General features: G+C 39.1%; 1 protein-coding gene across 5 annotated transcripts; it reads right to left on the bottom strand.

The window, feature by feature from the left end:
- Nucleotides 1-397: 397 nt before the first annotated feature.
- On the bottom strand, nucleotides 398-22455 carry eif4h (eukaryotic translation initiation factor 4h). 5 transcript variants are annotated; one of them, XM_084717701.1, is made up of 9 exons: nucleotides 22296-22455; nucleotides 10479-10669; nucleotides 8225-8289; nucleotides 7876-7972; nucleotides 7132-7245; nucleotides 4964-5113; nucleotides 4576-4611; nucleotides 4096-4211; nucleotides 398-1066 (listed from the first exon to the last, which is right to left on the bottom strand). In XM_084717701.1, the coding sequence occupies exons 1-9, from the start codon at nucleotides 22355-22357 to the stop codon at nucleotides 1061-1063; spliced, it is 837 nt and encodes a 278-aa protein (XP_084573827.1). In that variant the 5' UTR covers nucleotides 22358-22455; the 3' UTR covers nucleotides 398-1060. The 5 variants fall into 5 exon arrangements, with proteins under 5 accessions (XP_084573827.1, XP_084573828.1, XP_084573829.1 ...); XM_084717702.1 differs by having other exon boundaries at nucleotides 7159-7245; XM_084717703.1 differs by lacking the exon at nucleotides 4576-4611.
- Between the last annotated feature and the right edge of the window lie 3610 nt (nucleotides 22456-26065).

Raw genomic sequence — 26065 nt, 5'->3', positions numbered from 1 at the left:
CAATGACAAAAACATTATTAATTTTAAAAAGATTTAAGTGATTTAACAATGATTTTAATGTGTCATCCAGAGTCTGTGGTCAGAAATATGTCCATAATAATCAAAACTGATTTTTTTTTTTTTTTTTAAACATTTATCCTGCCTATGGACATACATCCATGAACTCCACTTGTTTCCACATTTGGACAGATTTTTCAACTAGTGATCAATCTAACATTTTTTCTACTAAGTGACAGTTGTTTGGTCCATAAAATGTCAGAAAATCTTGGAAATTGATTAATTAATCCTGTCATAATCTCACAATAACCCCTGGTTATCAACATGTGACACAGTCTCATAAAAACCACAAAACAAATGCTGTGTGCAGAGACACGGAGAGAAAGAAAGAAGCGGAACAGAACGAGCTTTATTCTTTATTCTTCTTTCATTTGGATGAAAAAATAAAAACGAGGAATCAACCCCCCCTCACCCTGAAATTAAACACATTATTGGTTGATGTATGATGATGATGATAGTTTTATTGCCATAAACAGTGTAGGAAAAAAATGAACAAAAAGAAAAAAAAAAAAGTTAAAACAGCCGTTTTTATTCTATAGTACAGTAAAGCAAATAAAACTGTTTTATCAGCGACACAAACGTTCTCAAAGCAACACAGACCGAAAGCGACCAAAGACCACTGACTGAAGCTTTAGATCCCGATGACCTGAATCCACTACAGACCAGATCCTGATCCCCGATCCACACTGATGCACAGGAGAGACCTGAAAACGTTCACCTGGACCAGGTTTACGGTCCACGCTCTGCTTCAGCTTCCAGAAATGATGCAAAGGTTACAAACAGAACTGATAAACTTCATTGTACGATAAGAATTTGGACTTCGCAGATCATCAAAACTTTGTTTCATCCATTTTTTACAAAAAGGTGGCAGTCGGCTTCTACATGAATTGAGAGAACAAAACAGCACAAAAACCTTTAAATTTCTTCTTTTCTGTTGGGGGGGACACGCGATGTGTTAGCGCCACCGTCTGGTCAGGAGTATGAGGTTGCTGATTTAAATAAATCAGGACTGCAAACAAAGACAGATGGAAGAAGGGAAGAGGTTGAGAGCAGAAAGAGGTGAAGGAAAAAAGGGGGCACAAAGGAAGGGAAAAAAATCAAATTAAAGCCTCTGGAAATTTGGCCTGAAAGAGTAAAAATGCATTTATGATGTCAAAGATTAAGCATCCAAAAGAAAAAAAAACTGAGTGAAAACATTCAAAACAGCTCAATTTGCTATTTTGACCTTTTTTCCAGACTGTGGGCATGTTAGATCACTTTCTGACCCTCCATCAGGAGGTGCTTAAATGTGCTGCTTACAGTATTTTCCCCATTTACCTTGCTGTCAGAAAGCCGTCACTGTATGAGCCAAATATCACTCACTCATAAACCAAACCAAACTCCACTGACAGAATCAGTCATTTTACCTCGCAGAGGACAGGAGTTGTTGGTCTTCGGCTGCCCTGACTGGTTAATTTAGTGGTGTTACTGTGTGACTTCAAGCATTTTAAAGGGTTAGTTCAGAGGTGAACTAACATCACTTGCTGTGAATTGAGGCAGCGGTCGATCAGTAACTCCTCTATCCTGTGAAGTTAAATGATCATTTTTGTCAATGGAGTCTGGAGTGTATAAAAGCTTCACATGGCTCAGACTCAAAAAAACTCAACAACAGATGTGGATTTTTTATGACTGGTTCACTGAATTAAATGTGTACTTTTAATAATGCCAATGCCAATTATAACCCAATATCAGGAAAATGTACAAAATTAATGACAATATTTCAAAATTGGATTAAAAGTAATTTAAAATCATTTTCAGATGCTTAGTATTGTAACTGACGTCGTGGATTTGGGTTTCCAGGGGCTTTAAGCATAAAAAGGAAGAGAAACATTTTTTTCATCTTGTCTCTTCTACTTCCTCCCTTTTGTTTGTTGTTATTTCCCTTTGTTCCCTTTGTTTCCCTTCATTATTTCTTCGCCCGTTCCTTCCCTCCCACGAACACTGTTTTGTCCAATAAACTCTCCTTTCCTGCCATCGATCAAACAGCTCCTGATTGATCAAGTGGGTTAATAAAGGAAGCCTGAGAAAAAGGGATGAAAATGGGAGGGATGGAAGAATAAAACTGAGAAGACACAGATGGGAACAAAGAAGACAGAATGAAACTTAAGGTTAAAAGGGAAGACGAGACACTTATTTCTTCTCCTTCTCTCATTTCACTTCCTTATTTCCCTCTTTCTGTCTGCTGTTCATTTAAATGTGTCTTTTCTGTTAATCGGAGTGTATAAAGGGTGTGTTGGCGCCACCATCTCTTCAGACAGATAATTAAAAGATAAGGGATCAAAAGGGATCGATTGGCTGTAAAATGCTGAAAAAGCATTTATAGTAAAAGTGTTCATCGTTGAAAGACAAAGAAAATCTGAAAAATTAACAATAATTACAGCGAGAAGAAAAGAAAACACAAAAGAGAAAGGAAAAGACACTTCATCTCTGTTTTCAGATTAATCCAGTTCAGGTGAAGTTTTCAGTGTGGATCAATGAGCCAATCAGAGAGCTGCTTTTTAATGACCTGTGTTCAGTGTGGACATCTCGTGCTTACATCTGATTGGACGAGACAGCTTTGTCTTGTTTTAAAAAACAAACAAACATGCATCCTATCTCAGATGACACTTCAGGCCAATCAGAGTGAGGCCACGCCAGTGACTAAACTGTGCTGCGTTCAGGGTGTGTGGGACAAAATAAAAAGCTTCAGATTCTGTGATTGTAGTGTATTTTTGTTGCAGGTTTTGGTTTCTAGAGGCAGAAACAAACTGCAGACAGACACTGGAGAGCCTTCATCATCATCATCTTTTTTTTTTTTTTTTTTTGGTAAATATTAGAAATTTGATTATTAGTCATAATGAATACATTTCCAGCAGTCAGTCTTCTATGAGGAAACTGTTTTTCCCTTTTTTTCTTTGCAGGACCTGAATGCAGCATTACAGTGGCTGTTTTTGGGGAAGCCAAACAGAGGAAAATCCCACAGACAATGAACGCAACATCTGTTTTTCAGCCTGTCAGCCCTCCATTCTGATTGGTTAACTACAGAGGAGTCACATGAACAGGTAGTCCTACCAGCAGTGCATCATGGGAACAGAAATCATCACCCTGGAGCGTCAGGTGTCAGCATTCTTTTTATCTTAAAAAAAACCCTTTCCATCAGGTGAGTCTACTGCAGATACCTGTGGGGGCGGAGCTTGTCGAGGGCCAGCAGTCTGTCCTGACACAGATTAAACCCCACCCACCCGTGACGACAAGCAGTTTAAAACAAACGCCAAGAAGGATTTCAGGACAAAAATATGTAAAGACTCCTTCAATCAAAGCTGGAAAATCTGAGTGATGAGTTACCACGGCAACGAGCGACAGCAAACAAAGAAAAAGGTTTTGTCTTTGATTTGACCAATCAGGATGAGGGGGCGTGGCTGCAGCTGAACGACTACAAAATACAAAAGAATGACTTTACAGGTTCAACTTCTGGGCTTCTTTCTGTCAGAGGAGGGGGGGCGGGGCTATGGGACGAAGCAGGTATGACATCACAGTAAGCGTAGGTGGAGGTGAGGGGGCGGGGCAAGGGGCGGGGCAGAGAAACCCAACGTTTGGACATGCATTCACAAGCTGCTCGTTGTGTTTGTGTTTACAGGTTTATTTTCATCAGTGTGTCAGAGTGTGTTTCATCTTTATTCCGACTAAGAATAAATATTCTGCTCAAACTGAACTCAAACAGGAAGAAGAAGAAGAAGAAGAAGACGAAGCAGAAGAAGAAGAGGAGGAAGAAGAAGAAGAAGAAGTAGAAGAAGAGGAGGGCGGTGTCCGCTCGCTCGCTGTCTGTCAGGAAGGAATGCTAACTGTGGCGTTTTAACTCATCCCGTTGGCGTTTCTTTACTTTTGTTTGTTTTTCCTTGTTAAAGTTCTCTATCTGTTCACTCTCAGTGTCCCCCCTCCCTTCCCTCCCTCCCCTCCCGTTCCCTCCCCTCCCCGGCCCTCATGGCCTTCAGTCTCTTAATGTTTGTCCTTGGGGATCACCTCCTCTCGCGGCTTGGCTCCGCCGAAGATGGCAGAGTTTGGATTGGCGACCTGGTTGAGCGGCTCAGAGACGGTCCGAGGCTTCAGCTGCAGCCGAGGCCGCTGTGCACGCTCCTCTGCAAACAAATAAACAAACAAACAAACAAAAAGAATTCAGCACACAGTGAAGGCGTTTCTGATACGATCCAGCTCATCTTTAATTTTAATACAAATACTTTAATTTTTGTATGCGTGCGTGTCATGTATGTCTGTTCTTTCTTGTATTCCACTATTCTCCATCCCTTTGTTTTGTTTTTATGCAATGAACAAATATTCTAAGTAAAAAAAAAAAAGTGTCACAACTGTCCCTGGTCTCCCCTACTTTGTTTCTCAAATTCTTCCACTACTTATTCTACTGATTTAGACCATTTAGATTCATTATACTTAAATGGAGGTGAATTACTGGAATTCGGGACACGTGTAAAGTTTCCTGACAGATACCTGCTGAGCTGGTAAGCAGCAAAGATGCATCTCCAACTGTGAAAAAAACAAACTATAACTGAGACACTGTCTGTACATAATTGTGTACTACTGAAATCACATTTTCTTTGCCTTTTGTGTGATTTATAGAATTTATTTTTTAATTTTTTACTCAATTAAATATTGCACATTAGACAACAGTTAAAATGAGCGCCTCAGCAGTTCTAGTGTTAATTCTGATGGTTCACAGTAACAGGAGTTTTGGCACAGAAAAGTCCTGTCAATGACATGAGATGAATTTCAAAAATAATGAAAACTTCTTTTAATAGTTATTTGATATTAATTACTAAACTGACTGAATGAACATAAAAGTGTAAAACTGTGACGAGCGGACAGGATGCAGCGTCACCTTCAGACGGTTCCCTGAAGTCTGTCGTTCCTCCGCGGGGGGGTCCGTCTCTGAAGCGTCCCGCTCCTGGGCCTCCCCCCCTTCTGTCACCGGGGCGACCGCCACCGCCGCCTCGACTCCGCCCTCCCATGTAGTCGTCATCCCTATAACCTGCTGAGACAGACAGGTGGGTGGACAGACAGACAGACAGACAGACAGGTGAGACAGCAGACAGACGCCTTCAGGTGACCTGCAGCATCTGGAACCTGTGAGGTGATCAATGAGCATGAGATGGTCGAGGTGAAAGGCGTGATGGGGGGGATGGGACGGTGTCCAGCAGCTTCAGGGGGTGAAGCCAGGTTCTGAGGGGGTTAAAGGTCAACAGTGACTGTTGACAGACAACTGAGAAAACCAGCTGTTAAACCACCACTGAGGTTTAACTTGTCTGACTTCCTGTTTATTGAAGTTTAGTTTGATGTAGCTGCAGTTTGTCTCAGCAGAACAAAGTTTTTATGTCTTCAGCAGAGGTGACAAAAGTCCATACAGTCTTTACTGCAGTAGAAGTACTGATTCAACTTGTTTACTGCTGTAAAAGTGAAAAGGTTCAGGCTCTGAAATGTCCTCAAAGTATAAAAGTAAAGTTGTCCTCTGAAGGACTGTTTCAGTTAACTTAACCTCAGCTTTTCGCCACCACTCTCACTTTTTATTCATTATATTTTTATGTAGCTTTTGTCTGATTACATCTTTCTCGTCTTGTTTTGTTGATTTTAATGTTTTTGTCTGGTTCCATATCTTGTTTGGCATTATGTATTTTATGTAGTTTTGGTCTTGTTACATTCAGGTCTTTTTCATATTGTTACATTGTTTTCAGTGGTTACACCTTGTTATTAAGACTGGGTCAAAAATTCAAATCAATCAATAGACCTACTAGTTATGTTTTTTATGCTGTTTTCATCTTGATGTGCTGTTTTCATCTCCTTACATCATTTTAATCAAGTTCCGTGTTATATGTCTTTTCACTGTTTTCATCTCATTACGTCTTTTGCATTGTCTCCGTCTGTCCTGTGTGATGTCCTCTGATGGATCCACCAGCGAATCGTCTTTTTTTATGTCTTATTGTTGCGTCCATTTAGGTTAAAATCAGTCTTGATGTTGGAAGGCGGCGCACAATGATGCAAAATAATAATCAGCAATTCACCTCAGAGTCATTTAAACTTAAGTAACGTGTCTGTTACTTAACAGATATTTGTGTTCAAATATAGAGAATAAAAATTAAGTTTTTAGAAAAGTCAAGTACAGACGCATGAAAACTCTACTTAAGTAATGACATATTTGTACTTTGTTACATCCCACCTCTGGTCTTTGATTTATTTCTGTTGCAATCTGACCTGTGTATGTAGGTGAACAAAGGTTTAAAAGCACATCTTGCAAACTAGTGGTTCTTATTCTCCTGACTCATCTCGCAGTTTAGAGGCACTAAACTTGACATAAACACTAAAGCTGACATAAAGATTCTGTCCTCACTTGAAGAAGAGACATATAATTTTCACCATAATCACACACGGATCAAAAGAAAATGTGGATGCCAAGGCTTTTTTCATCCCATATCTTGAGGACTATAAATACTGAGGCAATCAAACGTGGTACAGCAGCTCACTAACATTTTGCCCTCAGCCAGTTTAAATGTATGTTTTTTAGCGCAATGCCTTATTTTGTTTTGTTGTTTTGGAACGAAGTAGCAAGACTGATCATTTTCACCACATTAGAATTTGATTTTTTTTTAAAATATATTATATACATTATATTTCTGTTTTATTTGGATGATCCAAAACACAACTCTTTAATTGTTTCATCTGTTTATGTTGTTAGGCAACCAAAGTTTTGGAGGTGTGGCTTGCAGCATCAGACACGCACATAAGGACCCCAAATACCTATTTTAAATTTTAATGCATTTTTACCCATAGGGAGCACTGCAGTTACACAAAACTGAAATTAGTAGAATTGTTTGGTCTTCACAAGTGGTGCAGAGTGATACCCCCGGGTATCTACAGGACATTAGAGGTAATCCCGGTGACTAATTTCCCTGTCGATTAAACACAAATTTTAATTTAGTTTAATTTAGTTTCCTGCCAACTGGCTGCAGCCCAGCACTGCTCTGATTGGCTGGCTGGGATCTGCTGCTGTCCAACCTGAGCTGCTGAACTCTCTGACCGCACCTCCTCCTTGGTGGTCGAAGTCATCACGGTAGTCGCGTCCTCCTCCTCCTCCTCCTCCTCTGGGACCTCTTTGAGGACCTCCTCGTCCTGCAGAGGACATGGGGAGTTTAACACGGACAGGAAGACACGGAGGGGAGACAAGGAGAGGACAGGAGGAAGGAGAGGAAACAAGAGGAAAGCTGCAGCGGCACCGCCTCCCTCTGGAAGGAGCAGGAAGAACGGCACTGAAGAAGGCGGAGCTTGTTAGTCGTCCATCAGCCAATCAGAGAGGAGGTGTTAGCGAGAAGAGGCTGCTAAACTCTGAGTGAAGGAGGTGAATTCAAGTTTAATATTTCTAATTAACTCAGGTCAACATGAGGAGACATGTCGCTCATCTCCAGGTGACCTGTCTGTCTCTCTGGACCAGTTACAGGAGAAGAAAAGGGGGAGGGGCTGTGAGGTGAGGATGAGATGATGACAGGATGAAGCGTGAAAAATGAAGTTTTCATCCTCCTCCAAGTCAAAGGTCAAATAAAAACATTAAACATTAATTGTTACCAAAATTCAGTTTCAGATCTACAGGTTGATGAGTGCGATTGATTGACTGACTGACTGATCAATTGAGCAGGTTTACTTTCAGACTTGGAGGAGAAAGAAGAAGAAAACAGCTGTTAGGACACACACACACCCCCCCCCTATATACCAGCTCAGTGATCTACTTCCTGTTTGTGTTCGTACCTCTACCGTCGTCTTTCCTGAAGCCGAAGCCGCCGCCTCCTCGTTCTTGCCTTCGTCCCTCTGCGATGTCCACCCTCAGTGACCTTTGATCTAACAACTGCAGGGGTCAGAGGTCACATTAGACTGACAGACACACAGTGCATACACAAACCGATGCAGATCCTGGGTCTAAATGTGCTTTTTGACTCCAGTCAGACTGAAGAATTATGTCTGGAGACGTTAAAACTGCTGCAACACTTCTAGAATAAAATTGTCCAACATGTTTCAGCTTGTGCTCCTCGTCAGGCTCAAGTGTTGCTGCAGTTTTGACCTCTTCAGAATAAGGTAAAATCCTGACTCTGATACTCACAGCACCATCGTACGTCAAAGCTTCTTTTAGAGATTCCAAATCGTCAAACTCGACATAACAAAAACCTGAAGGAGACACAAAAACAGAGGACACAGTCAGAATCCAGTTTGCAGACGGGGCTCTGGTTCTTTAAACGTGGAGTAGAGATGTGCACAATTAGTCGCCACCCTCACTAGTCGGCACCAGAAATACTAGCCTGTTACACTGTTTATTAATATTTTATTCACACACAACGCCAGTTGACTGTTGTGTCTAAGGTGCTACGCAGCCACCTGCCACTAGTTGGGGCTGCAGCCTCATCAGACAGCACCCCTCTTTAAATCTGCATTTAATCAGCAGGGACATTGGTCTCTAGGAACATCCCTAACATGGATAACAAGTCTAGATTCTTTGAAGCAGGTTTAAGATTCATCTGCATCAAGCAAATTCTTCAGCCCAAAACTACAAAAGTGCAGCTTATTGACCCCGTTCACACCTGGTATTAAAATGTGATCTGTATGTGGTCTGAGTGATTTGAGGTGGTGGAAAGTTTCCAAAAATACAAGCATTCAGCCCACACACTGAATAATCTTCCCATTAACATTTATCAATATACCACAGAGGGATGTTAACGGTTATCAGATGAGAATGTTTTTCACCTCTTATGCATGTTAAATTTAAAAAATCTAGAAGGGAACCCTAGGATTCATCAGTCTGTACGCCTTGTTTCTTCATTCTGTACGGCTCAACAACAAACAAGATCAGGTGCAGTAAGACTGTCGTAATTCATTTAAAACTTTTAAAAACAAGTTCCTTGTCCATCTTGTCCAATTCTCTGACTCCCTCTCTCTCAAACACACACACACACACACACACACACACACACACACACACACACACACACACACACACACACTGCAGCAGCTGTGTGCACAGCACTGCATCCAGTTGGCTCCTTCTGCTCAGCTGATTGATGATCAGAGCAGATTCAATGATGAAAGGGCAGCAAACACCACACAATGATAGCAGAGAAAGTAATGCGATAAATAATAACTATAATGAAGTCTGTGTTTGATATGAACAGCTGTAATAATCTACATGAATCATTCTGAGTTTCATATTTCTCTGTTTCAGTACCCCACACACAGTTACATGTAGCTGAGATCTTCAGTTCTATTATTTCTGTCTACCAACACAGCTCTGTCTGCTGAGGCGCTCTGTTGGAAGGAGCTTTAAAAATCAAGCTTCAAGTCACTGAAAATCGTCTTCTAACAAATTCGTGAGTGAGCGCAGTTTCAGTCTCCTGAATAACTCGGTCCTTTACAGATGCTCTGCTACGTTGCAAAAGTTCACCGCAAAAAATGCAGCGCTATCAAGTTAGCCACCTAGCAACAGCGCCAATCTCAACTGCTTTGTCTTCAGCGAGACATCTCTGTCCTTCAGGAAAGACTGACTGACTGACTGACTGACTCACCTGTCACTTTCTAAACAAACTCACAGGCTGTGGATTCTGTCCCAGTGATGAAGTCCTAACCAAAGAGTGAGCAGCTCTAAACTTTCTCTACCTAGAGACAACAACAGAAAATCTGATTGGTTAAATTTACCCATTTTCAGGACAGTAACCCTTTCATTTCTGAAGCAAAGTTGATACAAAATGAGGCTTGAATTAGATTTAGAAGAGAACAGCCTTGTAATTAAATGAAATAAATCAAATAGATTTAACTATAACATTTGGAATAATTATATGTTAGGCCTTCTCTGAAGAACTAGAAGGCCCTCAGGGTTGCTCTCTGATACTGTGAACTCTGCACACCGTGCAGCCAAACAGCAGGATAAAAATACAGTACAGACCTGCAGATGTGGATGACTGTTCTTTTAAAATTCACTGTGATATAAAGAGAAGAGGAGAGTGAAGGTGAGATACAGACTTACTGTCTTTGAAGCTTTACTTGTTTAGCTGCTGTTCAACAATGGAGAACACATTTGGAACTATCTGTGCATTTATGTGATTTAAATCTTCCCAACTTTATGCTCTATAGCAGAACAGCAGCAGCACATCTGTAGGTCTATACTGCATTTTTAACCAGGTGTTTGTCTGCACTGTGGAAAAAAAAGAACCACATTCACAGTTTCAGAATTTGATTGATGAACAGCAGAGCTGATGAGGCTATGGCGTCCTGTGTGGACCACACTAGGTACAAAGTCTGTCCTCTCTCTGCTGTGTGTTTTGTTATTTTATTAACCTTTGTGGACACAGACAATAAACCCCTCTGACCTTTGAACTTGTCTGTCTCTTTGTCTCTGACCAATCGGACGCTGCGGATGTTGAGCTCTTTGAAGATGATGTCGATGTCGCCCTGCACCGTGTTGAATGGCAGGTTTCCCACGTATGCCGTGAATGGGGGCTCTGTCGGCAGCTCCTTCTGCTTCCTGGGGCCTCCGGAGCCGCCACCGCCTCCACGGGGCCTGACAGGGGGACAGACAGAGAGGATCATGGGATATGGTGTACAGACCAGAGTCCGGTTGTTACTGTTGTTAACTGAGATGTTTCCTGATTTTAATCATTATTTTGTTTCTTCTTTGAGTTTGTAAATGGCAGTTACAGACTTCTTATAATCTACAGCTCATATTTTATAGTGGTCACTGCAATAGAAACCATTTTAATTTGTTCAGATAAAATCCCAGTATTCTGCCCGCTAGAGGCCAAAAAAATCTGTGATGTAACCTGAGACACCACGCCCCAAAACTACAAGGTGACATCACCTCCTGATATATAAATACAGCACCTGTCAGCAGGGAGGACACTATGAAATATAAAAGGTTACAAGGGAAGGAGTACAAATACTAAAATATTAGTGCCACAGTGTAAAAATACTCTGTTAAAGTAAAAGTCCCATGTTGAAAATGCCAAGTAAAAGTATGCAAGTATAATCAGGAAAATGTACTTCAAGTACTCACAGTAAAAGTACTCCCTGCAGTAAAATGTCTCCTATGACAGTTCTGCTATTATACATGATCTAATTAGGACTGAAATTTTATAAAAATCTGCTGATTATTTTCACTGATTCTATATTCTAGTCACAAACACAACTTAAAGTTCAAATGTTCTTTTGTCCGATCAACAGCCCAAACCTCAAAAAATTCATTTAAGACAGAAAGCTACAAATCCTCACATTTGAAAAGCTGAGATTTTGTTTTTGGCATGAAAAATGACTAAAAAAGAGAATCAGTTATGAAAACAATAGCTGATTTTTTGATAATTGATGAACCAAATTAAATGAAGTGATGGACAGTCTGCCACAGCCACAGATATCAGTCTATTTTCTTTTTTTCCTCAGCGCATTTGATTTATTGGTTGCTGTTGGGATATAAAGAGAATTTCATAAAACTCTGTCAGCAACTGATGATTGTTTTCATCATCAATTCTCAATCAATCAATAAGTTGTTTGTCCATAAATTGTCTGAAAACATTTGAGAAGCTGAAATCAGAGAACTTGGATGATTTTCATTAAAAAGGACTCAAAACAATTTTTTTATTTTCAAAATAGTTGGCAGTTAATTTAATTCAGTTTATTTCAATAATTGCAGCTCTAAACAAAACATGCTTCTAAAATAAATTAGTCCTTTAAACTCATTTTTATACATTGTTGTGAAGTTCAATTTCAGAGCTGCAACAATTAATAGATTATGAATCAATTAAATTAATTGCCAACTATTTTGAAAATCGATTGATTGATTTGAGTATTTTTTTCTAAGAAAGAAAGGTCTAAATTCTCTGATTTTAGCTTCTTAAATGTGAATATTTTCTGGTTTCTCTACTCCTCTTTGACAGTAACCTGAATATCTCTGAGTTGTGGACAAAACAAGACATTATCTGACATTTCATGACCCAACAATCAAGAAAACAATAAAAGTAAGCTGGGATAGGATAGATGAAGTAACTAAATGTATCATTAATTAAATATATTGGAGTAGTAGAAAATAGAAACAGGGATTGAAATCAGGGGGATTCACTGTTTCATAATTTCTTCAGTCTGGAAAATAATTTGCAGATGAATCCATGCTGAAAATGATCAAGCATCCTGTAGGAGGTAACTGTGTTGCTCGTCGTTAAAAACACACTTCTGTCAGTCTGCTCTGACTACCTGCAACTCTCACATTTGCTGAAACAAACATCAGCAGAACCAGCATCTGAGATCCATCCCTGTGTGAAACACAGACTGCAGAGTTAAAGGGACAGTTCAACACTTAGTGAAATCCTTCTCTGTCTTTCTGAGAGTTAGCTGGTCAGCTGGTTAGTTAGCTTAGCATAAAGACCGCTGAAGACAGTCAGAAGGAAGACAAATGAAGATTTAAAAAAAACAACACATTGTAGTTTCATGTGGATTATTTTTTGGATAAAAAAACTCAATTGTTTTCAGTTTTTGCTCAGTTTCAACATGTACCATTTTTATCAGTAATGTTTATTTTAAAAAGTGCTGGAAGGTGAGTTTGTCACCTCTTAACTTTATCCCAAGATAAGGAAATATTTAACTTATGACCTCAAGATAAAATAAAAATGATTGAAACCACCACAGCTGTTCTGAGAAAAGTACCATGAAGTATGTAAGAGCATCTCCCAAAAAGTCAACCTATTCCTTTACATTCAGACAAAGCACAAACACTGAAACATTCAGAAGATGAAATTATAACGACGCAGAACTGCTGACTGTACTTCAGTATAGAGCTGCAACGATCAATAGATGATAATTAAAATGATCATCAACTATTTTCATTATCGATTCATCGGTTTGAGTAATTTTTTGATTAAACATTCTGACTTCAGCTCCTAAAATGCAAATATTTTCCGGTGGCATTTGAGGACAGCATCTTGGACTTCGAAAACACTGCTCAACATTTTATGGACCAAATAGCTAATCAATTAATCATAAAAATGATTGACAGATTAATTGATAATGAAAATAATCATTAGTTGCAGATCTTTAAAATGTTTTCTTTGGTCTGTAGTATCTGATGTGCAGGCCAGCATGTCTCAAACAAACAAAAATTGTGTTTTTCTCAAATATTGAACCTCCTGCGATTTGAAAGTTGTTCAGCCCCACTCAGAATACTCAGATTACTTAGATTACTTCTTCCAGCACTGCAGAAGTGCAACAACGAGTGCCAGAGGAGAACCAAAGAGTCCAATCAGACCATCGTTCACCTGAGGCTGTTCCCTCTGACAGGTAAGTCCCCCTCCTCTGAGTGAAGACTGATGTGTTACACAAACAGTTGGCCATGATGGGTCTGTCTTTACAGTGAATGTTAAGGATGTAAACGTCAGATCAAACAGAAGGAGAACTTCTGCCCTCTGCTGGACTGTAGGACAATCACAGCAGTGTCTCATTCACATGAATTCATCAACATTTTGGACTAAATCACTATTTCATATCTTTTTATCTGCTCACATTTCTACTAACTGTGTGTAGTCTAAAAAAACAATCATAAAACTGTGAACAACTGTAAACATATGGCTCATAATAGGGGTGGGCAATATGGCAAAAATATCATATCACGTTTTTTTTATTATAAAATCACCATTTCAATTTTATCACAATCTTACGTGTATTTTTGAGACTAATTTGCAAGTTTCTGGTCAGTGCAACCAAACCATTTCTGTCTGTAAAACAGTCCTAAAAGTCTTGAACGTAACCATATCTTTTGCAAGATAAAAGGTAACTGCTTCTGCTACCTCTTTCCACCGCTTTCTTGTCTTCTCATACGGAGTGCCTTTCTCAAATGCCTGTGTTAACGTTGTCTGTTTGGGTCTAGCTGCTGCCTTTGGCTGCGGTGCCGCCGGCGGTTCCCTCGCTCGTTCATCGTGTTGCCATCCAATGTGCGAACCGTCTCTGTGCAAACTTTGCAAATTACCTTTGTTTGCACTTTGTCATTTGGGGAAAAGCCAAATCAATTCCATATAATGGAAGTGGAGTTTTTTTTAGCAACCGACTCCTCCGTTTGGCTTTCAGCCATGGCCCTCCATGGGGATACCGCTACACACACAAACAAGGAGGAGGGTATGAAATTGCGTCACTGCCTGTAATTTGCTATGATTGGTCGGTCAGGTTGACAACGAAATACATCTGGTGCGTCGGTGCACCAGCATAGAACTGCAATTTATAGAATGTGACCTAGAAGATCCATACGATCTCCTCACTTTGGCAGATCTTCTACAGCAGGGGTATTTAACTAAAATTCAAAGAGGTCCAGTTAGAGAAAATTTCTTAAACATCGGCAACATCATAATGTCTAACTTGTGTTATGATTTAGAGCGATAAATACTGAAGTAGTGTAGTAGTTGTATCAACATTCAGGGGTGTCAAACTCATTTTGGTTCAGGGGTCACATACAGCCCAATTTGATCTCAAGTGGGCCAGACCAGTAAAATTAAAGCATAATCTATTGATTATTCTGGCAATTAATCAGATCTTAGAAAATAAGACAGGTCTATTAAATGAACAACTATAAATTGCTAAAGTAAAAATACTCAGTAAAGTAACTTTACTTTCAATGTAGATTTACTTTTACTGTATTTACTTTACTTTAGCACAAAGGTAAAAGTAAAGGTAGTAATGTCTGCAGAAACCACAAACAGAAGAGTGAACTAACTCTTTTAACTGAAACAGTCACCAGAATGTTTTGTTAACATGTTAAAATCACAACATGTTTCTTCTGGAGCAGGACAGACACTCCCAGACCCCCAGAGGACAGAGGACTGGTTTACCAACATGACACCTTTTTCTCCTCTTATGAGTTTGCAGGTTTGTATTTAGTACTAAAAAAATACCATTAAAGTACAACAAAAGCAATAAAAATGTTGATTTTTCAAAAAAGGAAACAATAACATGCAAAATATTTAAATTGTAATTACGTAAAAACACTAATACCACAATGTAACAAAAACCTAAGTAAAGAATGCGAGTATTTTTTCCATCACAGCAGGTCAGTGATCAGTGTTTCAGTGACTCTCTGTGGATCAGTGAATAGTGTTTTATTTATGGCGGCCTGCCACATTAAAAACATCGACACCACAACATGATTTTCTATTTTTTGAGCTGCGCAGCTTTTTCGGTCCTGTCTAGAAGGTAACTCTTTATTTGCACAACTCTCGCGAGATTTGTGTCTGATATTTCTACTAAAATAATCAAACTCGCACGATCTTTCACAGGTCTAGGGTTCCCTTCTAGACACGACCCTCTGTCTCTGTCAAACTAATGACAGCAGACTGTCTGTAAACAGCACGATGTTTCACTCTGCAGTGTTTCACACAAAGACTTTATTTGTGTGGACACCCAGGTTTGGTTTGTCACCAATTTTGGCATTTTTATTTTTTTAATCAGTCCGAGTATCAGTGATTGATTAGTGATCAGTCTGCCCTCCTCTCCTCCCTCATCTGTTCACTCTGCTGTGAGAAGGTCTGAAAGTCTCTCACAGAGAAACACAGACTCTCCTGTTTTACGTATAGACAATTGTTTAATTTTATAAGCGCATCTGGTTGGTGTCGATGTCATTAACCATCACGTTAGTTTCTGTTGTAATAAACTCCGTCATTAACAACAGTCTCCTCCACACGCAGCTTCTCTGCAGTTGGTCTGTGTGTTTCCTGATCAGCTAAACCAGCGCTGGAAGGACTAGAAAAGTTGCGCCAGTTAAAATAGAAGCGTCCCGTCAAAATTTAAAATCTCTTAATAATTTATTGGTTATAGGTCCGGGTCCGTATAGGATGGCGTGTGGGTCCGGACTCGGACCGCAGTCCGCCAGTTAGGGACCCCTGGTCTACACGTTCTAATCCTTCACGATCTAATATCGTCATATCACACACCCCTAACTCATAATAAGTAAAACAATTCCAAACCAAAACCAAAGGTCTTTACACATTGTCATCTTTTTGTTAAATCAAAATTAAACTGCAGCAAATATGACAATAATGTGACAACTCAACTTGATGTCATATTTGTTCACTGATGAGCTGCAATCCAATAAGGTGATTAATCAGTCACAAATAATGGATATATTATCTATTTGTGTAATCAATTCATCACTTCAGTTATTCTTCAAGCAAAAAATGTGGGAAAAAAGTCATTTTCATTTCTGCAGTTTAAGCTTCTCAAGTGAGAGGGTTCTGTACATTTCTTTGTCCTGTTTTTATTGTTAGTGTTAATGAAATACCTTTGGACTTCTGTTCAAACAAAACAAGACATCACCTGGACTTTAAAGTCCAGTTTTAACTGAATTATATTTTAACAAAAACAATCAGTAGACTGATCATTATAAATGAAAATATTAGTCTAAATCATGAAAATGTAAAAAGATAGATGCTTTAACAAGGCTCCTAATATCACTTACTAAACATTTTGTTACAGCTTCTATCTGTGAAGATTTTTTTTTATATGCCACACTGTGAAAAGTCTTGGTGAAGACAGTGACTGTAACTCACACTGCAACTAACACTTATTTTCATTATTGATTAATCTGTTGATTATTTTCTCAATTAATCAGTAAGTTGTTTAGGCCATAAAATGTCATAATCAGTTTTTCCCCAAGTCCAAAATGACGTCCTCAAATGTCTTGTTTTGTCCACAATAGATATTCAGTTTACTGTCAGTAAAGAAACCAGAAAATATTCACATTTAAATTAAGAAAATGGTTGGTGATTCATTTAATCATCGATTAATAATCAATTATTCGATTAATTGTTGTGGCTCTACGACAATCTAACTTCAGATCTTTGTCTGCAGGACACATCTGGCCCCCTGACACAGTACCGGGTGGCCATCTTGAACAAAGTAACAGACAAAACACACCCTGCAGTGAGTGTGTGTCACAGAACCTCACAGAAAATATTCACAGGTTACAGTCTGTGTGAGGAGCACTGCTCACACCTGCAGCGCCGCTTCTTCCAGAGATTTGGCATCTCGCCTATTTTTTCCTTGTGACACAAATGTTTCTTAGAGGACCGATATGTAACCACTGTACACGCAAAAATATGTACAGCAGTCTAAATAGCGAGTTGGAACCGTAGACTGTTTGTTGAATAGGTTGAAATTAGGGCTGTATGGTTAAAAAAAAGTTTGACTGAAATTGTAATTGCAATTTGATTCGGTCAGTGTGAATGATCATTTTTAGCATTACAGTTATTATTGAAAAAAAAAACTATTAAAATCATGATGATATATTTATTGAGGTCTGTACCATAAAACATGTAACATGTAACTATGAAGCGAGATTAATGGGTTAGTGAGCTATGTTGAGTCTAAAGCCAGGATTTTCAGTGTCACGAAGGTGGCTCTCTTTTAACCTGGCTAGATCACCGTGGTAACTTATGCCAAACTCATAACCTGGTCAGGAGCAGGTTATGATCAGTTTTTCAGATTAAATCGTCTGTAAAAAGCGCCGTTCTTTAACTAATTATTGTTCTAACAAGGCTGTTTATGAGCAATATAGCTTTTAAACTGAGGGAGGACGTTAACATTGAAAAGTTGTTGAGCTGTATGTTCGTAATATCACCTAACGAATCCATATAATGTAAAAATGAAACAGCGGTACAAACTGTCTGCATCGCGCTGTCATGCTGGTAACCTCAGTTTGGTGATGCAGAGTGTTTTTTCCCGTTTGCTCCAGATCATATTAACACTTTAAATTGACATCGTATATAATCCACACACTAAAATAATGATGAAACAACTACAGACACTTTGAAGACTTTTTACTGTTATCTGTTTTGTCTCGGTGATTTTGCAGCTCAGATCACTGATTAGAAAATTCATCATCATTTATCACAGACAATCTTAAATCAGTTAAACTCATTTTACGTTGGTTTGGTCAAAAACTTCAGTGATGTCCACGTCTCTGTCATCATAGGACAGTGTCAGACAGACTTTATCATGTTTAAATCTGCTGTATGGAGTTTTATTGTTTAATGTGCAGTTTTCATGTTAGAATAAACCGCAGCATTAAGACCGCATTTAGTCGATCAGTCATTTTCTGACATCATTCTTCTTCTCCTGCTTTATTTGCAGCAACAGTGTTGCTTTTTGCCGTAATGTATTTTGTATGTTTTCCACAGCTCCTAATTATAACAACTTGATGATTTTGACTTAAGTAAGTGGCTCGCGATCGCTTCATTTCATGTGGAAGAAGAGTCAAATGACCTAACAAACGGCCCTTTTATGTGAGCACGCACAAAGCCTTAAGATGAGAGCCTGGATTAACAAAGTGAGTTGATAACCACCATCGTGATACCTGTTATCTCTGATTGCGGTTTTAGGCTTTGTCGATCCAGATCATGCAAAGAAAGCCTGGCTGTGTTGAGCTTGCTTCGTAGTACAGCCCTCTGGAGAACATCATTTTCAGGCCAGGTCATCTCTGCAGCTCTACAGTACCTCATTATATTTTTTCCTCTTAAAAAGGTGATTTGGTTCTGGTTCTGTGATTTGGATACTGCACTTGGCCATATTGTAATTTTGATAATACTGGGTTTATTGTGCAGCCCTTGTTGAAATCTAGGGTTGAAGCGCATTGTTTCCTCCGCCCCCTCCTCCCCAGAGTCAGGCAGGCTGCAGGAGCTCCACAGAAGCACAGGATGCACTGAACCTTGTTAACTGACAAGAAAAAGCAATGGTAAGTCCTCCACTTTAAGTTGATCAGCTCTTTATAACTCTGTCAGTTGTATGTCAATGTAAATTTCAGCCCATTATCCTGAAACCAAAAGTAAGGGTGTCCCAATCCGATATTGATATCAGTCCGATATCAAAAAACAAGTATTGGATTTTATCGGACTGCATCTAAAATCTCCGATATAAGCGCTCCGATAATCAGTCCATTTTCCGCTCCAGCACTTCTATCCATAGGTGACTCTGGTTGCTGACTATTGTTCTCTGTTTGAGTAACATCACTTGATCAAGCCTTTTCTAACATTCCACACTACAAAATAAGTAATAAAAGTAGGTATGATTCGTGCTGATATCGTACCGGATCAATATTGGTATCGGCCGATACGGTATCGTATTGGAAGTGAAAAAGTTGTATCAGGACTTCCCTAACCAAAAGCCACAGCTCTGAAAACACACACTTTGGAATTGGAGTTCAGTGGCTGCCCATCTCACTACCTGCCAAACTCCATTAACATTTTGCTCAGTTTAACAGTTAGGAACATCTACGCCTCTTACAAGATCATTAATGATGTCTTACGACTCATAAACAGACATTTATTCATTCAGCAAAAATTCTGCTTTGAAGTCTGATTAAAGTTAATGAGTCATACAAAACTGTTATTTCAGGCCTGAATGGAAATCTCAAAAGGAGAAGAGAGGTGAGTATTTCGACTTAATATGTTTCCATGTTGATATCTGATGACTCATCATGGTCATTTTATGATTTATTACAGTAAATGTATTTCAGATTTTTCCTTTAAACAGCGAAAATGATCTGTTGATAGTCATACTGACATTATACCAGCAACATGACACCCTTTTGAAAATTGCCTAAATACAAGTCTACCCAAAATGTCAAAGAAATTGCACTACAGTTTAAATGTCAATATCTGTAGAATATGTCACAGCAATGAATAAACTCAGGTGAGGGACAGGATTTTTCAAGTGCACTCACTCTGGATTACGCTGATGAGCGTGATTTGTCATCTATCAATCATTCATCGTCAGACAAGCATGTAGTACGTGTGAAAGACAAATGCCTATTGAGAGAAGATCTCAACAAAGGAAAAGAGATGATATATTACAAAACTTTAGTTAGTTAACTATATTGATATTTACTTATTAGGAGACAGAGTCTGGCACAGCCATACACATCATCTCCACAGCTCTGTGTCAGTGCTGAAGAGACACACGGTAAAAAGGATTATGTTTGTTTTTTGACTGGTGAAAGTGAGCGAAGCAAAACTATTAGCCATGTGCATATTTTACCAACATGGTGCTCGTGGTTGGTGCTAATTTTGTGTGTAATTTTGCCAGTGAGGATGTTCAGCATAATAGCACAGGAACTGACAACCACTAGCTAATTAATATTCACAAAGAGAGTGCGAGAGTACGCAGAGGAGAGTAAAGGTAATGTTAAATACACACTAAAGTTGTGTAAAGTTACTTCATCAGTAAAACTATGGTTAGAAATCCCTTTCTTCAGCTGCCACTCAAACCACTGTCTCTTTGTGATGTTGGTCTTGTTAGTTCCACATTACTTAAGAATGAAAAGTAATCCCATCGTTTAATGATTTATGTACTGTTTCAGCCCACTATACCAAAGTGTTAACCGACCAGGTTGAAACTGAAGTTAAACTGCATCATACAGAGTTGATCTGGTTGAGGCTACCTAGCTAGATGAGTGTGAACCATGCACAAGTCATGGTGGGTTTTCTCCAAGAATGGCTGCCTCGTTGTCCCTATAATGAGAGATTTTATTGAAACAATCACTTAGGATTCTCAACATAATACTTTCAGTTAATATTTTGAGAAAGTTTCTGATTACAATAACAGGTTCTTATTCTTCATTTCACCGGTAGAAAAATTCAAATGTGAGAAGATTTTGCCACAACTACAGAAACACCTGGTAATTGCTAAAGTCTGATAAGGTGGTTTAGTTACTGGTTTGATTAATGATTTACAGTCTAATAAAGTGTGTTTTTATTGATTACTGGCAGTAACTGATCAGGCTCATTATCAGCTAATTTTACTAATACTATTTTGTCTTCATACACTGTAATTATCACTTATTGTTATTGTTCTGTAAGTTTAGGCCTTAGTATCCTACATTTTGGTCAGGAAGCCCATATAAATGTATATTTATCAAAGGCCAAAGTGGACAGAATGGGCATAAAAACGACTTAATTTCAGACCTGAGTTTGGTCTGTTGGTGACAGAGGAGGCTGATGTGTGTGTGCGACAGCCTTTCAGGTTGTGCAAAGCGCAGCAGGATCAGACGGTGAGCTCCTCAGGGGAAGACACCTATGAGCTGAAGACGAATGAAAGTTACACAGAAGTCTAAATACCTCTGATCCATTAAATGTGAATTTCATACTAGAAAAGGTTAAATAAGCTCTTGATTCTGTTCCTGGTCAGAGTCCTTAATGTTTATGAATCATTCCAACATTTCAGTGATTTAATGATGGAGGTTCCAGCTGTTTAAACTTCCAGATGATACCATATCATTTCAATGAAGATGTTAAATATACAGTAAGAATAGCTTATTGGCCAGTTAACCCTTACACAAAGTTAATTTAGTCAATAAAAGAAGAAGAATTTCAAATAAAAATGAGATATGGGATCTTAATGTTTATTCATTTTATCTGATAAATAACCTTATTTTCAATGTTTGTTTATTAACTGGCCCCTTGTCTCCTGTCATTTTGCAAAAGTGGTCCCAAAGCAAGTTGAGGGTCCCTGATCTGAGGCTGTTATACTTCCTACAGCAGCTGCAGACATCCTGAATGATCCCCAAAAAACAGTTTTTCACTGCTGGTCCCATTTATCACACATCAGGGCATAAATAACGGAGCACGCAGCAGCAGGTGACCTTATATTAACTATATGGATCAAAACAGACCAATAACCAATAATCCTGATCGATCTCAGCCTCATGTTTGGTAACTACGTGGATGAATGTGCAGCTGCGGACACATGATGCAGCCATGCGGGCAGCCTGCAGCTGCAGCTCCGCCACCACCTCCACCTGCTGCGGCCTCCTGTCCCGCTGCCTTCCGCCTCTTATCTCACGTTAACCGACACCAACACACAGCAGATAAACGGCGTTTTACCGCAGAGCTGCGGGCCAATCCCCGCCACATGGGTCCGTTTGTATCCTTAGCCTCCTGCTAACAGTTAGCATGTCTGCTCCTGGACCGCGGTGTTTCCCAGCCGCTCTCCGCGGCCTCCCCTCACTCCGGCCCGTCCCGCTCAGCAGGCACCAGGCGGGACGAGCTCCGGGGCCTGACCGCCCTGCGCCGAGGCTCGGCGGCGGACAGCAGCGGGGAACAGAGCGACGGTCCGGCGGGGGTTAGTGTTTGAGACACACGGCGGAGCTTCCGTGCGGAGCGGAGACTCACCCTCTGCCGCTGAAGCTGCTGTAGGCCCGGTCCCGCTCGTCGTAGTTGTCGAAGTCCGCCATTACTGCTGCTGTGTGTCGGAGGAGGAGGTCCTTCACGTCACACACACAGCGGGTTTAGCTGTCCGCAGAGCGCCTGACCGGGAACGCTAAACCGATTGACTATTCACTTAATTTGAAAAGTTTTATCAATAAAGACTGAAATAAAACGAATGTAAATGGGCTAATAATATTCCAAGAGGAATAAACAACGCATTCAGCAAAATAACCAGCAAGATTTGCTGTTGATTTAACAAATCTAAAAATACAAATGCTAGAAAACTTACTCTCATTAAGAATGAGCCTACATTCAAGTGTTACAGACAACAACGTTTTTAAGTCATCATTACATTACAGTGATTTAGCTAACGCCTTAATCCAAAACGACTTAGAATTCATTCAGCCATATGGCTACAACCCAAAACTGTTAAGAGAAGATTTATTACTTCTGATTAAATGTTTGTGTGCCTTTTAGAAAACAGAGGGTACATTTACAGGGTGCAGTGGTTTGGATTTTGTGAGAATTATTCAGTCCAAACAGCAGATTACTGTAACTATTTTCCCTGTTTATATGTCCCTATTTTCATTTTTTTTTTTAATATTTCCTCTGTTTACATTCTTCTTTTAAAAATCTTCTCTTGCTTATATTTTAATATTTTATTTATTTTGTTTTATTTATTTTTTTTTTTTACTGATGCATCTTTATATTTTCTCATTACACTTTGATGCTGTAACACCATGAATTTTTTTCCGTTGTGAGACTAATATAGGAATGACTTATGCTATTGTAACGCAGAAATAAAATGTAACAAAAATGTAACATTATCAATCACTGCTCCCACACAAAGAAATTCAATATTGTTAACTGGACAATAAAAGCCCTTAAAATCAATCATCATATTTTTTTTCCAAGTTTATTTATTTATTTATTAATTCATTATCTTATCATGGTGACACTATATTGTCTGAGAAAAGGAGACAACTAATAGGGAAGATCTGGAAAGCTATAATACAGAAATTAAAGTTTCAAGTGGTAGTGTGGGTTACGGGTAGCTCTCCAAAGCCTGCTTCACAGTATTTTATTTTATATTCAGTTATATTTCTTGTTACAGTTACAATTTTAAATTAATAATTATGAATTAATGAAATGAATACCTTCTATGTATTTATTTGCAGAGTGACCTACACTATATTTACTGATATTTCCCTGCTGTGTATTGTTCAGTAATGTTAGACATTTTTGGCCTTACAGTGTCATAAAAGGAAACATCAGGAGGTCAAACAAATAATTTGAGTCGATCACCCTCAGATAACCAATAATCAGTTATCCAAATTTCAGATCAATCTGCACAGTTTGGTTTCTTGTGCTCAACAGTAATTTAAATTTAATCACCATCCTCAGGCCCTCGTTTCTAGTGGAGCAGAATCACTGAAAAATCCATATGATCAAATTCAAGCAGAACATACATACAGTTGTTGATGAATGTTTTATTTGATACAGAGAGTGTGCGTAATAATTATTATACACTCTAAACCATTGTTCCTGAAGGTTGTCTGGAGGCTCCTGCAGTAACAGAGTGTGTGAAGATGAAGATGAAGCAACAAACAGATATCTGACTTCTGGAAGATACTGTATGTATTTACATCATATATTAAGCTACAGCATTAATTTATCATCAACATCTTTGTAACATTTTTGGTATAACATGTATTCATGTAAAATTATATAGATATAATATACCCTCCAGACCCCATAGAGCCCTGGAGCACCCACTGTATATTTCACTGTAGTGCCTGGGAGCAGACATCATTGAAGTCATTCAGTGTATTAAAACACAGAAAAACATCCATAGCAATGTTGAGATCTGTGATTTTTTTCTGCTATAAACAGCAGGACCTCCTCAGCTCTCACTAGGCACTGTTGTCTGAGGGGAAGTGTAACAGAACGCAACTTTTCCACAAATAAATTCAGCGATTTTTCTCATGTAAGTTGCCAACACACCACCTACAACACCACTGTGGAAAACAACAAAAACATGAGATATGAGATGGAGGTTTTCCAGGGTGAAGTGCCACAAAAAGTTAGTGGGGAGGACTGACTGTGCTATGACTTTTCCACTTAAAAATTCATAGAAGTTGCCAAAAACACAACCTACTGCTGCCACATTACTGTTGCTTGATCTAATAAGAGAGCTGTGTTTTTATTACAATTCCATTGGGGTCTAAAGGGAGATATAAATCTGGTCAGGGATCTTTGTTGAATCTGTTTTTAATGTGATTTACCATCTGAGTCATTTTTTGTACACAGTATAGGTAATTAAATTACAGTCAGTCCCCTCAGTAACAGAGGACACGTGAGCTTGTAAATTACTGTTCAGTCTGAGCACTTTCACTGAGCAGTGACTGACATGTTAGGTGACTGTGATCAGCAGCAATGGGTCCTCAAACTGATTCATATTGAGACAGAGCTAAAACGTTCTGGACATAACAAGAAGAAACAGAAGAAGAAACTATACAATCAGTGTTTTTTAATATTTTGCCCACCAACTTTTTACAGAGAAATTTAACCTGACGGCAGAGTTGAACAGACGTCTCTAAATTATAATTAGTAACAGCTGAACACAATGAAGGTCACTAGTCTAGTTCACAGGCCTCATTTAGAGCTCTTGTATAGCTACTTTTTTTTTTTAGATTTTGTAGGTCTCATATGGCCTTTACAGAGTTTTTGAAAGGTTTTCGGACTCTTGGAAAGTTCTTGTGTTCTTGTGATGCTCCTCAAGTCATGTGCAGGTCTGGTACACCAAGAACACAGGGTCCAGTCCGTATTGGTGTCAGAAAGGTAGGTCTTACAGATTTATTGGGGACATTGCAAAGGTCTTGTTTACTTTCAGAGCGCCAAAGAGATCTTATGAGCCTTGTGGTGATTAGAGTTGTACAGATGTAATAAATGTCTGACAGCTCTTGTACAGATTTCACAGATATCTTGTAGGTCTATTGCAAAGTTCTTATAGAATATGTATCCATCCGGCACAGTTCTAGTAGATCTTGTAGATGTCTGGCAGACGAATTGCAGAAGTCTTGTGGGTCTCGAATGTAGATCTTGTAAATATAGATAGATCTTGTAAAGTTCTAGGAACATCTTATAGGTCTGGTAAAGCTGTTGTAGTACATGTAGAGGTTTAACACAACACTTGAAGATCTTGTACAGGTCTGTCAGAAATCCTGACAGAGGTTTTGTAAATCTTGTAGAGGTCAGGCAGAGGACTTGCAGGTCTTGTAGAAAACTCTCAGACCTCTAGAAGGACATGTGGGTCAGTTGTGTCCTGCACCTGCACTTTTCTATCTTTTTAAAGTAGAATTTAAAAATGTGACAGTTGTCAGGGTATAAAAACCAATGATCTGATAATCTTCACAAGTCAAGACTCAACAGTCTCATAATGGCATACAAATCAAATCCTATCATGACCTTAAAATCGATCTTGCAGATCTTGTAGAAGTCTAACAGAAGTCTTGTAGATCTTGTAGAACTTCCATAGACTCCTGGATCCTGTAGATGTCTTTCAGAGCATGAAGAGGTTTGTCACAAAACTTGTAGATCTTGTACAGATCTCATAGACATCTTGGAGGTCTTGTAGGCCTGGGTTTGGCACAAGTAGGTGTTCTGAACCAGCCACAATAAGTGCAGTCACAGATGTGGCTGAGCAGAGTTTATGAGAGCAATACATCTGCAGT

This window comes from Lutjanus erythropterus, chromosome 4, assembly GCF_056507025.1.
Source record: "Lutjanus erythropterus isolate fLutEry1 chromosome 4, fLutEry1.hap2, whole genome shotgun sequence".
Lineage (NCBI taxonomy): Eukaryota > Metazoa > Chordata > Actinopteri > Lutjaniformes > Lutjanidae > Lutjanus > Lutjanus erythropterus.
The sequence above is the reverse complement of the archived record's forward strand: the minus strand, read 5'-3'. Positions and strand labels throughout refer to the sequence as shown.